This window comes from Dreissena polymorpha, chromosome 8 (assembly GCF_020536995.1).
Source record: "Dreissena polymorpha isolate Duluth1 chromosome 8, UMN_Dpol_1.0, whole genome shotgun sequence".
Taxonomy (NCBI): Eukaryota; Metazoa; Mollusca; class Bivalvia; order Myida; family Dreissenidae; genus Dreissena; species Dreissena polymorpha.
Window position 1 is genome coordinate 24,345,627 of NC_068362.1, and position 21,043 is coordinate 24,366,669.

Consider the following 21,043-nt stretch of genomic DNA (forward strand, 5'->3'; position numbering starts at 1 on the left):
ACAATACTGTGTTATCAACGTTTATCGATAGTCCGATATCGATTGTGTCTTCCCCTTGACGATTTAGAACCGAGTCTTAATGCGAAGTATTATTTAAACATATATCAAACACACAATAATATCGAAAATGATCAACCCAAGCAGTTTTGTTGTTTTCTGCTGAGTTTTAGCGTAAGTAGATAAATAATTTCCGATTGTCATGAATCCCCCCCCCCCCCCCCCAAATAAACTGCGTTTTACTTATCATTATAAAACAATAATGAAATGGAATTCATATGAATATTAAAATAAAACTTATTTCTTTAAATGTTTTGTTTTCATTTTCCGATTTCTTCCGTTTATCTGATAAAGAATCGGTCGATATTAATGAAGGATAGTAACTAATTACCTCATCTGCACACGTGCATGTGTGAATTTCAAATTTTATGTATAAGTCCTGCTGCAGATTCCCAAGCCATAAAAGATTCCGCCCTTCCCCCCCCCCCCCCCCCCCTCCCCGCAGTACTTTAAGAAATCAGTCAACAGTCAAGTGCTATCAACGAAGTTACGCAATAAACAAGCGTAATCTTATACTATTGCGTTGTTATCACTTTTCTCACTACACCTGTTTATCTTTTCCCGCAGCTATTAATACACTCTTGTTAAATTTATTTGTTTAATTTTTTTATTTGGTTTTAGCGATTATGAAGCATTCTTTTGTTTGTCTATCGTATCCCTGTAGTTATTTTGAACTCATGTTCAACGTTTTATAAATTGCGAACGGTGAATATAAACACGCGTAACCTTACACTACTGGTTGTTTTCCCTAATCTATTAATAGCCTCAGATTATGAATGACCTGTACTACGTCATTAAGACGCAGCAGATAGTGGACTGTTTTAATCATTCATAAACAATCTCTTCCGCGACACGTATAATACAAACATTGTTTATTGATTCTTTTCTATATACGCTCCGAACACAAATATTCCATTTAACACGATATTCACATAATGTTTCCTTTTGTGCATGAATATAGTTGAAGAAATCAAACCTCTTGCATAAAGTATACAACTGTTTCTCGCGCGGATACGGCACGTGTGGAGGGTAGTAGGCTTTACGTAGATAGCAGCGAACTGACTTGAAATTTTCAGCAACAACAAAAGCTGTTCGCTATCGAGAACAACGAAAAATAAGGGCGATACTGGAGCTCCAGAAAATTACCACCCAATTACTCTTAGAAGTTGTGTAAGTAAACTTCCCACAGCCATTTTCAATGAATTTAGACTTGGTTAATTTCTTGAAGACAATTAAGTACTCTATGAAAACCAGGCTAGCTTTGGAAAAAAAATAATTCTACAACTGATCACATCTTCACTTATAACTGAATAATAGAAATATTAAGGCACTACACAAAGAAAATCTTTGTTTGTTTCATAGACTTTTCAAAAGCTTTTGATTCTTTTTGGCGTGTGTGTTTATGGACGAAAATTATTAATTACAACAAATATGGAAAAATTTTAAAGTTTATAAGCAATATGTACTCTGATATAATATACTGTGTCTCGGTTTGAACTAAAAACTCCCCGTTTTTCCCATGTTACTGCGGCATGCATCAGGGAGAAAATTTATCGTCTGTCCTCTTTTTCCTTTTCCTAAATGATCTTGGGAATTACTTAGAATTTAAAGGTCACCATGGTATAGAAATTACAAACCCAGAAAACGATATGGCTACTTTTCCCAAAATAATTGTACGATTATATGCAGACAATACAGTCTTAACTGCTGAAAGTTCCCAAACGCTACAAAACTGTCTGAATGACTTTGCTGAGTACTGTTAAACATGGAAGTTAAATATTAATAAGGATAAAACAAAAGTAGTGATTTTCGGATCAAGGCAAAATAGAAACATTATTATAAAAAAGACAATACGTCTCTAAAACGTGTTAACTCATACACATATCTAGGTGTATTTTTCGCAAAATCTGGTAGCTTCCTAACCCCAAAGAAACATCTCGCGAAACAAGCAAGGAAAGCAATGCACCTACTCTATTCAAGAATTAATAACCTTTATTTACCAATAGATCTGATCTTTTGATAATACTATATGAACGCATTATCTTACTAAAAAAATACACAATGGGTTTCTGCAAAAAAATTAATATAAGAAAAAGCTACCCACTATATATGATATACATGTATGCAGAATTAGGAAAAACCCATAGAACTCACTATAAAATGCAAAATGATTGCATACTGGAGAAGATTAATAACTTGGAAACAGGATAAATTAGCATATGTTATATATAAATACATGTTGAACCTACCTCACTTCGAATCTTAATGGATAAATTTCGTACAAAAACATATTCACATAAAACTGGCAGAAATGACATCTGGCTAAATCAAGATCAAATCCAAAATAACAAGGGCTGTTTGTAAAACATGCATGCCCCCAATATGGGCTGTCAGTTGTAGTGGCAGCCATTTTGTGAATACGTTTTTTTCACTGTGACCTTGACCATTGACCTAATGTTAGTTATCGTCCGGAAACCATTGTACTATTTCGAGTAACTGTGACCTTGACCTTTGACCTAGTGACCTGAAAATCAATAGGGGTCATCTGCCAGTCATGATCAATGTACCAATGAAGTTTCATGATCCTAGGCGCAATTATTCTTGAGTTATCATCCGGAAACCATTTTACTATTTCGAGTCACTGTGACCTTGACCTTTGACCTTGTGACCTAACAAGAGCTGTCAGAGGACAGCGCGAACGACTATTCGAGTGCTTGACAGTATAACGTAAGCCATAATGGGGAAATTGTTGTGGCGAACCTTTGTATAGGTGCAACCGTTTTTTTTGCACTTTAGGAATTTAATTGCCACATCGAATATTTTATTTTTAATCCAACAAAGCAAAACACTTTCTAGTTTTAATATTTACTTTATTTAGCACACTAATAGTAATCATTTCCATGTTATATAGCCTAAATACATAAATCTATTCTAACCATTCCTAAAAAACTGTCAAATCCAATCTAATCTTAAACAACATAAACTCTCGTATTTAAAAATCAAATACTCGAGAAAAGCATGCAAATTACATGAACATGATTCTAGGCGGGAAACAACTCCGGTAATATAACATATATATTCCGGAAACATAACCTAACCTCCGGCAAGATTATATAACAATAAAACCGGAGTAGTCTTACATAACAAACGATCACAGGACAACAACAAACTCGTGATCTTCACGACACTCCCGACTGAGAATGACACTTAATAGATATTATTAATAATCATATACAAATATAATGTGATATGAAAAAACAAACAATTTCACGATCAAAATTATACATGAACATACAATTTTCATCATTACAAACATAAATTCAATCTTAACTAGATATAGGTACAATGTTTACCATCAATGACATTCAAATGTTAATCAAATCCCAAGAAATAATGTATAAGTATTACTATGTGTAATTGTCCCAACATGTGTATATGACACTAGTTTTTGTTGTAAAGTTACTGCTTCATGGTGTAGTTATAAAAGTCATCTTCATATCGAGCCCAACGAAACAAAGGCTCATTTCCGCTGTAGGTGGTAAATCTTATCCCGGTCCTCGTCCAGACTTCCACTTCCGTTCTTAGCGATCGCCTTTCCACAGATAGACATTTTCCGGATTCAGTCACTACTGGAACCAGTTCATCATCACTTACATCACTAATGACGATAACATCCTCAGAATTATCACCGATGTGGGAATCGTTATCAATATCATTGACGTAATCCGACTCAGCTGGGTGTATACTGACGTCCATTTTTGAAATGACGGTATCCGGCACATTGACGTCAACATTGGCGTCATCCCCTGAAGTGTTGTCGGACGTTTGAACATTAACGTCACTATCATCTGGGTATATACTGACGTCCGGTGAACTAATGTCATCATAAGTTGAAGTCAGCATGTTGAGATTGAAATTATCGACAGTATCCGGCACATTGACGTCAACATTGGCGTCATCCCCTGAAGTGTTGTCGGACGTTTGAACATTAACGTCACTATCATCTGGGTATATACTGACGTCCGGTGAACTAATGTCATCATAAGTTGAAGTCAACATGTCGAGATTGAAATTATCGACAGCTTTCCGATGTTCCTGGAGATACTCCTCCTGTTCGGCGATCATATCGAAAATGTCATCGTCCGATGATGACAAAGGCTCGTAGTATGTGTTTAATTTGACAACATCTTCACGTTTGGCTGAAAGCGTTAACGTTCTTGCTTCAGCTCTAGGATATCCGTGTACAAAGTTCAAATGGTCTAACAGATATCCACGTCGGATAAACTTAGACGTACAGAATTCTTCCACACATTTGTAATGTTTCAAATTAGAGTGTTTTTCTTTTACATGTCTATCAAGATTCCTCTTGTGTCTGTATAATTTATCACACATTGTACATAGAAACATTGTTTAAAGAATAAACGTCCGCACTTCGCTAAATAATAACAAAACACTGAAACAGCACATCACTTAGTACGGCATTTACAGCTATATTTATACACATATAGCACGAATTTCACGTGTTTTACGCTTTAGTTGCCTACTACAAAACATTACTACGGTATATCACTTTTGCTCCGGTACATACATATGAAACACTAGATTCACGTGGTTTTCACTTTTATCATGTTTTTCACTTTTATCATGAAACATAGAAAACGCTTTAGCTTTATGCTCCGGTCTGACAATATAACGGAACTTTTGCTCCGGTAAATACATATGAAACACTAAATTCACGTGTTTTTCCCTTTTATCATCAAGCATAGCTCCGGTCTAACCGGAGTTGCATATTATATATCTGTACATAAAATCTATTTTCTGAACTAAATTATTTACACAATTCGCCTTTATGCGACCCTACCCTGAAAAAAAATGTTTTATATTTTGTATTTTGTATAATTTCTTATTTACATTAACTATTCTTCATTATTTCAAGCAAGTTCCAATGGGTACAACAAGTTTAACGGTCTTTTCAGTAATTTTCCTTTGCCAGTTACAAGTTCTGCTGATCGAATTCGACCATCACGACTCACATTCAGTTTAATCAACTTCCCTATTCTCCATTGACCACGAGCAACGTCATCTTTGATTAATACTATATCATTAACACTTGGATTTTCGGAACACTGTATTCTATGCGATTTATGTTGACGCTGTGTTCGTTCTCGGAGACTTAAGAGGTACTCAGATCTCCAAATCGTCCAAAACATATCTAATATACGTTGACCTTTTTTCAATATTTTTAGCAATTTATCAGCACTACTTTCGAATGGTTTATATTCTGGATCATTGGTATCGTCTTCCATTTCCGGTATACCTATATGCGGATTCAAACATAAAAAATGCCTTGGCGTGAGAGTAATGGATGACTTCAGATCTTCTCCAACATAAACCAATGGTCGTGAATTGACAACAGCTTCACTTTCTTTTAGTAGCGTTGTTAACTGTTCTAATGTCAGAATTTTCCGGCCTATTGATTTGCGTAGTGCACGTTTTACGATGCCCACTAACCGTTCATAAAAGCCTCCCACCCAAGGGGCTAATTCTATGATAAATGTCCATTTTATTCCTTCTCCTGAAACGTAATTTTGAACGTCCTCGTGTTTCACAGTATCACTCCAAATCCGTTTAATTACGTCACTTGATAGTTTGAACTGTTGAGCGTTATCGCTAATGATTTCAATAGGTGTACCCTTGGCAGCAATGAATCGACGCAAACACAGTAGAAATGATTGTGCTGACATGTCTGATACCAATTCGAGATGTACCGCTCTAGTTACGAGACAGGTGAATAGGCATACCCAAACCTTTTGTGTAACTGAGTCTCTGTTTTCTTTTGTATTCAGTGGTCCAAGATAATCAAGACCGATCTTTGAAAAAGGCGTAGTCCTAGACACACGTGAACTTGGTAGAGAAGCCATAGGTGGTAGTTTATACGCACCACCCTCAAACCGTCGACACACTTTACAACTTGCTAACACTTTTCTAACCACTGCTCTCCCTTGAGGTATCCAATAATGTTGTCTTATTTCACTTAACGTTTGAGATACACCACAGTGTAACAATCTTTTGTGTACTTTTTCAATTAACAAATGAGTATAACGTTCATTTTTTTGTAACAATATTGGAAACCGTGCAGCTTCACTTAACTCTGCATGTTCTAACCTTCCACCACATCTTATTATACCACAGATATCAATTTTAAGATCTAACTGTAAAGCAATACTTGTCTGTTTCTTAGTATCCATAGACTCGAACACACTGGAATAATGTTTCATTTGTACATGTTTCAGCCATAACATCTCAGCTGCTTGCAATTCCTCGCTCGTTAAACACTTTGAACTGGTCTTTTCACCTTTTAACCTGAGTAAAAAACGTCTACACCAAGCCGTTATTCGTATGAGTTTTGTAGAGGAAGAGTACTTGTGTACTTCAATACCAAATGGGGGTTCACTAATTCCTGTTTGCGAGATCATAATGCTCTCGTTTGGAGACTCAACTGATTCCTTTTCTGGTTTCATTTTTGAACACATTTCCTCTGCGCTTTCACAGTTTGGCCATTGCTCTTGAGGATGAGTTAGCCATTCTGGTCCATACCACCGCATGTCGTATTCTTGTAAAGTTTCGAGAGGACACCCACGACTGGCAATATCTGCTGAATTTGTTTCGTGTTAACATAACGAAATTCTATCTTGTCATGACTTCTTATTTCTTTAATTCTGTTTTCAATAAACACGGGAAGGACTTTCTTGGAAGATATCCAATGTAACACACACTGGGAATCACTCATCACAGTCACATCCTTTATTGGTAAATTTAACTCCTTTTCCACGAATGAAATACATCTAACCCCTATCAACACAGCTAATAGTTCTAGTCTCGGAATGGTCATTCCTTTTATTGGAGATAGACGACTTTTTGAGAACACAATATCAGATTTAGATACACCATCAAACTCTTGCACAAGGTATATTGAAGTAGCATATGCTTTGATCGAGGCATCACAGAAACACACTAGAGTGAAATTAATTTTGTTTTTATCTCCTGATAGAGAAATACACCGTTTCAGTTTAACCTCACATATTATCGCCAAATCACTCTTAATAGCAACCCATTCAGCTTTATCTTCTGGATCCAGTAAATCATCCCATTCTAGTTTTTTACTCCAAAGCTTTTGAAGTAAAGTCTTTCCTTGAATTGTTACTGGAACAAAGAACCCTAACGGATCATACACTGACGCAATCTGCTTTAATACATTTCTTTTTGAAGCTGGTAATTCACTGTTGATCACTTTTGAGGTTTGAACTGAAAACGTATCACACTTTGTGTCCCATGTGTGACCTAGAACTTTTACCTTTTCAGATTTTTGTTTTGTCAATATCGGGTATCAAACTATTCACTATTTCACTGTTGGTTATCCATTCCCTCAAATTCATTTTTGCTTCACAAAACATTGATTTTCCCGCATTGTACAAGGTCATTGCTTCCTCAACAGTATCTGCTCCTGTTATTATATTATCTACATAAATGTTGTCTTTCATCTGAGTAGCCAATTTCGTATCGTATGAATCTAAGTGTGTTTCCACTGTAGCAGCTAATAGAAAGGGACTAGAAACCACACCGAAAGGAACACGACAAAATCTATATTCCTGGATGTGATCTTCATCAATAATTGGTTCAGTGAAATCCTTAAACCACAGAAACCGTGTAACATCCCGTTCGGTTTGTTGTAACTCCACTTGCAAGAAAGCTTTCTCTATATCGGAGACAATTCCTATTTCAGGTAATCTGAATCTCATAAATATTCCACAAAGATCTCGTAGCAACACAGGTCCACGATATAAACATTCATTTAGACTTTTACTTTGTTTTCTGGCTTTTGCAGAAGCATCATATACTATTCTCAATTTTGTCGTGTTCTTATCTGGTGTAATCACTACATGGTGAGGAATATAATGCTTTGATCCACTGTAGGAATTACGTTCAACCTTTTCGATAATACCCTTTTCAACTTGGTCCTTTATCACTGTATCATATCTTTCCATTAAATCAGTTTCTTTCTGAATTCTCTTTACAAGTGACCTAAGTCGACCACAAGCTAACCCGCGATTTTCTGGGAGTTCCTCGCTGTTACCTTTCCAAGGCCATGTTACGCTATATCTACCATTTTCTCGATTCAATGTCTCTTTAAAGTTCAACATGGCTTTTTCGTCATCACTACTTTCCGGTGGATCCACAATCCCGATGGTTTCGATACTCCAGAACTCTTCAAGGTTTGTCTTAACAGACATCACACTATCAAATTCAGAATTATTCACATCGGCGTCATTGTCTTTATGAGACAGAATTAACATACTCATATCATCAGCAACTGTATCACTTACAAATCCTGCTCTCCCGGACAGAATCCAACCTAACTTTGATGAAAGTAAGTATAATCCAGAACACACTTGAATTTTTTCGGAATTAACTATATCTAGGTAAAAATCATTACCTACCAGTAGATCCAATGAATGCACTTCCTTTTCTGTAGGAATAGTATCAGCTAAGTGTAGATTTCTAGTCATCTGAGACAGCTTTTCTAACTGAATTTTATTCACAGCACTACGATGTAACATCCCACTGATCTTTGGTACTATATTGGCTGTCATGGTCATATAACTGCCATCTTTAAGCATAACCTTTAATGTGGTTGATTTTGTTTTAATGGTTTTAGACCCTTCGCTTCCAAACGTCACAACATTTATTTCCTGTTCGCTTTCTTCTTTCAAACCTAAACGGTCAGTAAGTTCCTTTGAAATATACGTCCTGTGTGAACCGGAGTCAAGTAGCAAACGCACACGCTCACTTTTATCACCATATTTTCCAGTTACTTTAACTGTTGCAGTTTGCATGAATACAGTCTCATCACAAGACAGAAGACCACTTTCATCACGTGTAACATCTGTTTCCTCAACTTCTTGTGATATATGTGCACTTTCCTTTTCCTTCTTTACACTCTTTGAAAACCTTTTGTCACACAAGCTTCTGTGATGAACATCTTTAGCTTTACAATAGACACATATCTTTGAACTTTTGCACTCATTTGCTAAATGATTATCTTTAAGGCATCGAAAGCAACTTCCTTTTATCCGTTTCTTTCTTTCTTCCGCTGTTTTAAACGTAGGACATTCATCGCTCCAATGTCCCTTATCACAGAATCTACACTTCTGTGAAGGCTGTTTTGGAGGAGCATTCCTTTCTGTTGACATAAGTGCACCACCTGAATGTTCTTGTTTTCTATGTGACTGTCCCATTGGTTTGCTATATGGATACTGTTGTTTATGTCCTAATCTTTGGTTTGAATTATCATTCGGTTTGGACTTTTCAGCTTTTTCCCTTGACACAATATATTGTCGTAACACATATCTCAACATTTGAACACTCCACATTTTACCAGCATCTTTTAACAACTCAAGTTGTAACAGAATATCACTTGGTATTTTACTGCGTAACATTGATACGAATACATGTTGGTCTATATTCTCATGAAGCACTTCTAAGCTAGGGAGATGCTTCTCAGCTTTGTCCATGAAAAACCGTAAACTTTCAGTAGTATTTCTAGCTGGTGCGAGATCAATCAATCTTTTATAATGCAAATCAATAATATCTTGTTTTTCACCAAACCTTTCTTCTAATATTCCAATAGCAACACTATAATTTTCATTTGAGAGCGAAAGACCATCAATAGAACTCTTGGCTTCACCAGTTAACTTGCCCTTTAAGTAATTGAATTTATCAATATCTGATAACTTATCATTATTGTGTATCGCACTTTGGAATGAATCCCAAAACTCTACCCAGAGTAGTTTATTGCCATTAAATGAAGCAATATCTAGTTTTGGCAATTTCACTGATGTCGACCGAACACTTCTCTCTACTTTTAGTTTTTCATTATACTCCTGCTGTAATCTCAATTGTGTTTCACTCCTTTCTTGTTGTTCAGCAAAGAACTTATGCTGTAAATTCATTTGAAAATCACAGAACTTCTGTAGATAATCACTTTCTTTATATTCTTTTTCTTTCTTTTGTTGAAACATTTCACCTTCTTTTAAATCTTCACCTAAGCATTTCAGCTTATACGAAACGGACAATGCTTTCTCTGATAAAGTACTATCTTCCTGGAGTAATTGGTTAGTAAGTTCTTCATCAGTATCACCTAGAGCCTCTGCTAACTTTTCAGACTGATTGGACAGTTTTTCTATGTAAACATCAATCTTACCTTTACATTCATTTATTTGCTTTCTCGTACAACTAGACTCTTCAAGTGATAAAGACGATATATCTACATCAAGAAAATTTTCACCGTCACACACTTCCTTTTCCAACACATTGAAGAATCTTGTTCGCACACCTTTAATATATTTTAGATTTACTCCAGACATTGTGTTGAAATCGCAAATTGGAATACACACTTCAAATAAGTAAGGAGACAAACTTTTATTTGCTTTTAACTTTAACACCACGCCTTTTATTTCAATTTTAAGTGCTTTTTATGCTACCATACAATTTTGAAATGAAGTGTGTATTTACCTCATGCACTTTTTCCAATTTGTCATCACTATATCCTTTGAATGATATATAATCCAGTTGACCAGCACATTCTTTTAGAAGGACTGATTTTAGTTCAATAATTCCATATACTTCCATACACTTAGTCCTGGTATCCCGGGTTCCGGCACCAAACAATGTGGCGAACCTTTGTATAGGTGCAACCGTTTGTTTTGCACTTTAGGAATTTAATTGCCACATCGAATATTTTATTTTTAATCCAACAAAGCAAAACACTTTCTAGTTTTAATATTTACTTTATTTAGCACACTAATAGTAATCATTTCCATGTTATATAGCCTAAATACATAAATCTATTCTAACCATTCCTAAAAAACTGTCAAATCCAATCTAATCTTAAACAACATAAACTCTCGTATTTAAACATCAAATACTCGAGAAAAGCATGCAAATTACATGAACATGATTCTAGGCGGGAAACAACTCCGGTAATATAACATATATATTCCGGAAACATAACCTAACCTCCGGCAAGATTATATAACAATAAAACCGGAGTAGTCTTACATAACAAACGATCACAGGACAACAACAAACTCGTGATCTTCACGACAATTGTTCATATTAAATAATTTATTAGACGATCTTTCAAAAATAAAAAAAATGAAAGAAAATGGGGGGGATAGGAGGGAGGGTAGGGGGTGAGAGGGGGGTATAATGTGGGGTGTGGTAATTTATTAGATGTTTAAAAAAATGGGGGGGATGGGGGTAGGGGGGAGTAAGAGGGGGGTATAATGTGAGGTGTGGTAATTTATTAGATGTTTAAAAAAAAATGGGGGGGCGGGGGGGGTAAGGGGTGAGAGGGAGGTATAATGTGGGGTGGGGTAATTTATTAGATGTTTAAAAAAATACTATTTTTTGGGGGAGGGGGTGGGAGAGGGGTTGTAGGGGGTTGGGGTGAGAGGGGGGTATAATATGGGTGGGGTAATTTATAAGATGTTATAAAAAAAATGGGGTGGTGGGGAGAGTGTAGGGGGGTAGGGGGGAGTGAGTGGGGGTTATAATGTGGGGTGTGTGGTAATTTATAAGATGTTTAAAAAAAATTGGGGGGTGGGTGGGGTGGTAGGGGGAGTGAGAGGGGAGTATAATGTGGGGTGTGGTAATTTATAAGATGTTTAAACAAAAATTGGGGGGGGTGGAAGGGGGGGGGGTAGGGGAGGTAGGGTGGAGTAAGAGGGGGGGTATAATGTGGGGTGTTTTAATTTATAAGATGTTTAAACAAAATTGTGGTGGTTTTGGGGTAGGGAGTAGGGGGTATGAGGGGGGTATAATGTGCGGTGGGGTAATTTATAAGATGTTTAAAAAAAATGTTTTTTTTGGAGTGGTGGGGGTGGTAGGGGGTGGGGGTTGATAGAGGGGGTGAGGGGGGTAAATGTAGGGTGTGGATAATTTATGTAGATTGTTTAAAAAAATAAAAAAAAATTTGGATGGGGATGGGGGGTAGGGGGTGAGACGGAAGGTATAATTGTGGAGGTGTGGAATTTCTAAGATTTTGTAAAAAAATAAAAAATAGGGGGGGGGGTGGGAGGGGGTACGGGGGGGAGGAGAGGGGGGTTATAATGTGGAGGTGTGGTAATTTATAAGATGTTTAAAAAAATGGGGGTTTGTGTGTTGTATGGGAGGTTAGGGGGGTGAGAGGGGGCGTTGGTATAATGTGGGGAGTGTGGTAATTTGGTAATTTATAAGATGTTCAAAAAAAATTCGGGGGGTAGGGGGCCGTGGGGTGAAGAGGGGGGTATATATGTGGGGTGGGGTCATTTTAAGTTGTTTTAAAAAATATATTTCTTTTTTTTGGGGGGTGAAGGGGGTAGGGGGGCGTGAGAGGGGGTTATAATGTGGGGTGTTGGTAATTTATTAGAATGTTTGAAAAAATTGGGGGGGTAGGGGGGGTGAGAGGGGGGTATAATGTGGGGTGTGGTAATTGATTAGATGTTTAAAAAAAATTAGAGGGAGTTTGGGGGTTGAGAGGGGGGTATAATGTGGGCTGTGGAAATTAATAAGATGTTTAAAGAAGAACAATTTTTTGTTTTGGGCTTGGGGGGTAGGTGGGTAGGGGGGTGTGAGAGGGGTATAATGTTTGGTGTGGTAATTTATGAGATGTTGAGAAAAATTGGAGGGTGGGTGGGGGGTAGGGGGTGGGGTGAGAGGGGGGTATAATGTGGGGTGTGGTAATTTATAAGCTGATGTTTAAAAAAAATGGGGGGGGTGAGGTTGGGGGGAAGGGATTGTGGTAGGGGCGTGGGGTATTGTTTGGGTGGAATCTATTGTAGTATTCAGGTAAGTGCTGTTTTGTCAAAGTACCACTAAAATGTGATCATAAAAAATAACAAATGATCACACACTGACATGAACAAATATCCTCTATTTATTAAACATGAAATTTAAACTTATTGCATTTGTTTCCCCTGTATATAAGAAAGATATAATAGTGTATTAACTCCCCTGTCCTGTTTATATTTATATTAATCAACAAAATTACACATTAACACAATATTTAATATACAAAGTATACAAAAATCTTATATTCTGATTATATTTTGCTTGATCCACTTTATTTTACTCAAATGATGATGTTTCATTGGACTGATAATTATAGATTTAGGATTACATACCAGTTGCTTCAGTTGTATTGTTCAGAGTTCGCCCTGTTGGCCGCGTATGCGTTCTGGAGTTATCATCCAAAAACCATTTTACTATTTCGGGTCACCGTGACCTTGACCTTTGAAATAGTGACCTCAAAATCAATAGGGGTCATCTGCGAGTCATGATCAATGTACCTATGAAGTTTCATGATCCTAGGCCAAAGCCTTTTTGAGTTATCATCCGGAAACCACCTGGTGGACGGACCGACCGACAGACCGACCGACATGTGCAAAGCAATATACCCCCTCTTCTTCGAAGGGGGGCATAAAAATATAAAGTACACTATAGAAGTCATATTACTTGATCAATAACAGCACACCTGGCATACTTCACTTCAAAACTCAACAAAAGGCTTAAATTATTCAATATTTAAGGATAAGATTGAATTAGAGAAATATGTAATCACATTAACTAAATATTAATCATCATTATTTATTAAACTTAGAACTGGTGACCACTTTTACCCAAATGAGACAGTTAGATGGACCGGTCAAGGCATTAATGAGAGAACATGCCCTCATTGTACATGCAGAGATGTGGCGAATGAATTTCACTACATGCTTATATGTCCCTTTTTTGGTGAACACAGAAAGAAGGTAATAAAAAGATACTACTACTGTAGAACAAATGCGCTAACATTAAAAGACTTTTTGACAACTAGGTCCTTATTAGATTTAAAATATTTATGCAAATTTATTCAAGTATTATTTCAAACATTCACCCGCTGGATAGTTCAGCTTGGTGTATATGTTTATCATCTTTATGTTGTTCTACACATCGGTCGGTTATTAAAAAAATAGGTTCTCAGCAACAACACATGCACCTATCAATCCCAATGAGTGGGTTAAATACTTTAAATCTTTGCTATTTAAAGAATCAGAAAACCCATTACTAAATGTTGATGTACATGCAAATGCGTATAACAAAGACCAGGCCGATTATATATTAAATTCGCCTATTACAGACGACGAAATAATAACAAGTATCAGTGAGCTTAAACGTGGAAAATCTCAATGTAAAGACGGGATCGGGGCGGAATTTAACATAAATACTAAACACGTTATAACTCCTATTTTAAATGTACTTTTCAATAAGATTTTATCTTCCGGCAGCTTTCCTGATGCTTGGAGTGAAAGTATTATCGTACCTTTATATAAATCGGGTTCGCAAAGTGATCCCTCAACTTATCGAGGTATATCTTTAGTTTACGTTATGTACAAGATATTTGCAGGCATCATTAATGATAGATTAACCAGGTTTGCAAATGAATTAGATTTAATTGATGAGGCGCAAGCTGGGTTTACAGCAGGATATTCGGTTACCGATAATATGTTTATTTTACAAAGCTTGGTGCAAAAATATATTTCTAAGCCTGGGGGTAGATTCTATGTGTTATATGTGGATTTTTTTAAAGGCGTTCGATTGCTTGGTGCATCATAAACTGTTCACATGCTTTATGCGTAAAGGAATCCATGGCAATGTACTTAAAGTATTAACCTCAATGTATTCTAAACTTAAAAGTTATGTACCCACGAGCCCCGGTGCTATTTCGAGCCCATTTACTTGTAATATCGGCACTGGACAGGGCGACTTGTGCTCGCCGATTATTTTTATTTTATATATAAATGATCTGTGTTCATTTATTCGACAAAAGTGCGATTCTGGAATATTTGTAACAAACGATATCCCTGACATATTTTGTATACTTTTTGCTGATGATATTGCAAATTGTGCCGATACTGCTGTAAATCTTCAGTTGCAGATAAATGCTATTGCAGAACTTTGTATCTTAACAAGCATGAATTTAAATCTTAAAAAAACTGAGGTTATGGTATTTAGAAATGGGGGTCCATTACGTCACTATGAAAAATGGTATTTCAATTATTGTCCAATAAATATAACGTCCGTCTATAAATATATGGGCATCCTATATACCCCAAAGTTATGCTGGTCGGCTGCAAAAACTAAATAAGCCGCTCAGGGGCGATAAGCATTATTTGCCATTAAAGAATACCAAATTCCGTTCGGATATTTCTGCTGTACAGAGTTCTTTAAATGATTTGATGCCATGGTAACACCCATACTCACATTCGGATCAGAAATCTGGGGATTCACATATAGTGATTCAATAGAGCGTGCACAAATTGAAGCTTGCAAGTACTTTCTGAGCGTAAAAACTACGGTCAATAACTGTGTAGCTTTAGAAGAATGTGGTCGTTTACCAATGTACGTCATTTATCACTCAAAATGTATAAAATACTGGTGTAAACTTTGTCCAGATGCCTGATAGAAGATATCCAAAAAACTGTTATAAAATGCTAAAGTCATAAGATGATATTGGAAGGCGAAATTGGGCTACGGATGTAAAGGAGCTTCTTTTTAAATATGGGTTCGGCTTTATTTGGCTCTCACAGGATGTTGGTGATATTGATTTATTCATGCTCCGTTTTAAACAACGCCTTAGTGATTGTGTAACCCAAACCTGGCACGAAAATATAAATGACGCTTCAAGATGCGATACTTACAGACAATTTAAAAGTTTATTAAACACGGAACGATATTTAGACATAACAATGCCAGTTTATTGCAGACAAGCGTTAGCGAGATTTCGTTGTTCAAGCCATAGGTTTCAAATAGAGTTAGGTAGACAATTAGGAATACCAAGAAATCTAAGAATATGTGCACATTGTCAATTAGAAAATAAATCTGTAAAAACAGAGGATGAATATCATGTATTTTTTTAATGCTCTAAATATGCTGACATTAGGCAAATCTATTTGTATAATTGGTATCATGGCAGGCAAACTGTTTCAAATTTCTTTGATCTGTTAAGAAATGAAAATGAGTTTGTTATTACAAAAATAGCCTTTTATGTTTATGTTTAATAGTCTTCATATGGAACGTAATACTTGTAGTGGAAGTATGTTTGTTCGTATTTGTTTTTTTTTTGTGTTCTCTCCATTCAATGATATTGTATATATATATATATATATATATATATATATATATATATATATATATATACCAATACATAGTGCCAGTTACGCGGTCTCTGTAGTTTTCAGACTGTACTTACGAGGTCAATATAAAAAACGGGGTCTATATACAACCCCGCAATCTAGGCTCCTTTAATTACTATGAGGGGGGTGTAGGGGAGGTAATGCAATCAAATCTCACAATAAGGTCTTAAATCGAAAACCACAATCAGGTCTGAAATTGAAATTGTATATACCTCGCAAATAAGTTCGCTATATATTTCCTTGTATAAGACGTTAAATAAATGACGTATTTATATACAATAATAATAGTAGGTACCCCTATATACCTTAATTCGTGTTTATATCGGATAAAAAAGGGTATGGAGATACATGTATTTAAAGTGGGAACCCCATAACCTATTTCTAAATCAGAGACCCCGTAACTGGCCATATGTGTGAATATATATATATATATATATATATATATATATATAGGTAGGGACAACTATCTGTATTATCTGTATATATATATATTGTATACATGATGTATTATGGGCCGGAGGCCTTTGTTTACAATAAACTTACTTACGTATGTATTTCTACAATCAAATTTAAGGACTAATTTACATTCATAAAAAAATATTACTGTAAACATTAACACGTTGATTAGTTTATTTATGTACATGTTAAACCTTGCACTAGCCAAATTATATGCAATGTACATGTATGAAATGCAAGTTAAAGTTAACCTTGCTGGAAAACTCATTGATATGTTTCTTATCAATAACACTTGATACTCATTACTTATTACAACACTTTTACTCATCCCCCACTCCCCATCACTCATCCATGACTTTCAACTTTAGACAAATAAGACTTCATGTGCCATGTGTAAACTTACACAAGTGCATGCACAGTATTGCATGTTATGCAATTTCACTACTGTAGGTCAAATTGACACATTTTAGTACATTACTACTACAGTTACTTGCTGAAGCAATAACAAACAGTTTTCTTACAAATCGCATGGTCACTGAAAAAGGTCAAACATGGTCATGTTTATCTGGCCTGACAATGTTGTGAAAAAACATCGGCAAATGTCACGTGAATGTGTCATTTCACATTTGGTAATTAATTCATTTAAATACTCCAATTAATTCCAAGTAGAAACACTTTAAACAGACAATTACAGTCCACACATTTTAAATATTTACATCACTTTAGTTAATATGCACACTTCAGTTTAATCACTCTTCGTGAATATTCTGCAGATAAAGCAGTGAAAACACAAACAAAACGCACAGTTCGGACCTAAATCCAGGGTTTGGAGGCAGCCTACATTTGTTTAGCCCAATTTGTTTATTGGCCCCGGTCAATTTCCTGATTTTAAGGTGTATGGCCTAAATACAATTGTGTCTTGACTCCAGAAGCTGAAATGTAAGTATAAATTGCCAATATTCTAGTAATTAAACTTGTTTTCAGTAATTCGAAAATAGGTGACCTGGCTTTTGGTCAATATTCTGCACATGCTCAGTGAGAAGTTAACTCATGTACTTCCTGCTTGAAGCAACCTGCATTTGACATATTTGAACGGTGGGTTTAAACAAGTTAAATGGTAATGACCCATTTTGTTTGGCTCAGATTGAAAGCATTTGCTGTGAAAGTGCAAAGCATGTTGTTGACTGTGTGCGTATTGTTACCCGGCAAGATAAATGTGATTGCCGTGTTTATCTAAAAATAAAATTTTTGACGGACAAGTTCCGAGACTCCCGAAAAGGTCTCTTTTACCCTAGATATCAATTTGAAGGGCATTTTCTGCATATTGGGGTGCTTCATTTTCACGCTGTTGATTAGCTGCACTGAATATTGTATGAATCTATTTTCAGGTTGTGACTGAAGGCCTTGTTTTGAGGGTGTTTTTGTTTGTCGGCTTGGGGATTTTCAAGAAAACTGAATACTGTCCCCTTTCCACACAGGTCAGCGAAGCGCCCTAGATAAAAATAGATTAACCAATCAAATTCATTGGGTTTTTAATTGAACCAAACGGGAAAAAAAAACATCATTATAGTCTGTTTCCGTAATCCATTTTAACAAACTGTTTATTCAGGCCAAAGGAAATAGTGTTTACATCTCAGGTGAACGACATCATTCTCCCACTCACTTTAAATGTATGTCCCATATGTTGATTAATCTCCATTTCTCTTTGTCTCTTCTATTTTTCTATATAAAGTTTAACACCATGACACACTTGTTAATAACTTTTTGTAAAAGATGCATTGTCACTGTATACCAATGTGTCATTGTATTTGTGATATGAGCTTTATACAGATATTGTTGTTGTTGTACAAGTTTGTTGATAAACACTCCGGTATATTTTTGTCCACATACGTGCATAAATAAGTGAGAAAATAAAGGTTAAACCTTTAAATGCGTTTTTTTCCAAACAAATAAAATTGGTAGTTAGAGCACTAAAGCAATCAAGCGACGATATATATCCCTTACTCTCTTAATATCGGTCCTCCTCATAGTATCGTGCCTTAAACGAAAACCTGTAAGAAGCGCTGGAAAGTGAATGGTTTTTTCTTCATTTTTTGAAGTTGTAATTTATTTGATGGTTATTATTGACTATTACGACATCGTGTTTCTGGTTGCGCTGTATATACCGCATATTACACACAATGATGTGAGAACGTTGACATGAATATTATCTGTTATCTCCCTTTAGCATCAATAATGTCCCTTGAACTATAAAAACGTTCCTTTCAATAACAAAATCATTCACTGCTTTAACAATAGATTAAACAAAGTTGTCAGTTCAATTAAAAACATATTTTCAGCATTATATTTGAAATATAATTATTCTTTATAAATACGAATATCAAACTTTACATTTATGTTAAAGTTTGATGAATGTGGCGTGCGCTCGAATTTCGAATGTGACGCATGTACTTTTAAAAACTCTTGTAGAAGAGTTACTGAGCGCCCATCTGATAATAATCAGTAAAGTTATATACGATCACTCCCTACAATTTAGTGGAACATTCAGTTATAAGCATGTCAATCAATATTAACACCGATTGACATGGCTTGTTGTCCCCAACCGGTGAAACCGGAGGGGAGTTATGGTTTGCGCTCTTTCTGTCAGTCTGTCCGTCACACTTTTTTGGATCCTGCAATAACTTAAAAGTTCTTCAACTTTTTTCATGTAACTTGAAACATGGAAAGATGGCTGATCCTACGTCAAGAATTCTGCATTAAAAAAAATATTGACAATGGTGGAGTTTCACCGGTAGAGGACACTATTGCTTGGCAATCTCTTGTTTTCAACTACTATTATTTGAATTTAAAATATATAACGTTGACAATTATTCAAAACAAAGATATTTTTATGGGGAGTTTATATAACACAACTGTTCCTTCATCCCATAAAAGTTTAGAGCTTTTGAATTTGTTAATATTTAAATGAGACTTTTCAACAATACATGTATTACGCTCGAAAATCGAGCTAATGTGCCGGAATCATGCTTCTTCTAATGCACAAGTAATGGCAAAAACTTATCGAATACTTATACTCGCGGTTTCATATATCAAATAGTATAAATAATGATATTAAAAATGTATACAGCCGTATTATTCAACGTGAAAGTTGATCAAAATAGGACGCGTTAAGAGAGCAATATGTTTCTATTTTGAAGAGATATAAATTTATTAAAAGTTGTTACACTTATCAATATAAAAGTACATATGCGCAAAAAAGTCCTTATCTAAAGATGTATGCTCTAAGTTTGATAATAAACAGTCGGTGGATTATGTATAATCATCATATATCTATGATGTTCTATGTTTTTATGCTCAACGACAACAACATTCCAGCGATGAGCACTCCTAATATGGTAAATAATTTTATTAACGACGTACATAATATATTTTTAGGGTGTTCCTTCGAACGTGTATGGTCCTTATCTTACTTACCCTGTATAGGGCTATATTGGATTGTAGCTGGGGCAATTTTGGACGAATGATAACATGGACAATATCAACACGCTGTGTTGTATCGATAGTATGAACGAATAAAAAACACCATAAAATCAGAAAGTGTCGCCCTTGATTAGTTTGTGCGCATTGCACAGGCTAATCAGTGTGCTTAGGCTAATCTGGGACACCACTTATTTGACATGCATTAAGCCCGGTTTCCCTGAAAGCAGCCAATATGTACATATTTCAATGACAAACTTGCCAATGTCGGCGCACAAGCTGTTGAACACTATCGATTACATACACACACTCACTGTCTTCAATGTACCAGTGGTGAAGCATAAACAGGCAGATGCGGTGGTTATCGTTCTTAGCTTAGTTAATATTTATAGCAGACCGACTTGCAACGAACACCACTAACATTAGTTGTTCGCAAGCGAACAACTAATAATGAATTCGTCTGTCGATGGCTTCTATCACGACACGCGTTCTTTCTTTGCAATGCCTAATCTTAAAAGTAAGAATTGGATATTTTGTTTAACAGGCGACAACGGTATACATAAAAATTACATGTTTTCATTGATTAATTAATGGATGGATGATGCAATGGATAGCTTAAATGATTTATGTTATAATAATGTACATGCGTGTGCGACTGTGGTAGAATTAGAGCTATTAAACAATATAGACATTTCATTACCTATTCGTCATGTCAATGAAGTAAAGGTGAAGATCCATGTATACTCAGGGGTCGTATTCCAGAAGCATCTTAAGTTAAA

General features: G+C 35.8%; 1 protein-coding gene across 1 annotated transcript; it reads right to left on the minus strand.

Annotated features, from left to right (window-relative positions):
* Window positions 1-7,415: 7,415 nt before the first annotated feature.
* Window positions 7,416-10,481, minus strand: LOC127840386 (uncharacterized). The gene has a single exon (XM_052368797.1). It carries the CDS (start codon window positions 10,479-10,481, stop codon window positions 7,416-7,418), a length of 3,066 nt encoding a protein of 1,021 aa, XP_052224757.1.
* Between the last annotated feature and the right edge of the window lie 10,562 nt (window positions 10,482-21,043).

Coding starts and splice junctions, on each gene's coding strand:
- LOC127840386 (XM_052368797.1), bottom strand. CDS start 10,481: ATGTCTGGAGTAAATCTAAAATATATTAAAGGTGTGCGAACAAGATTC.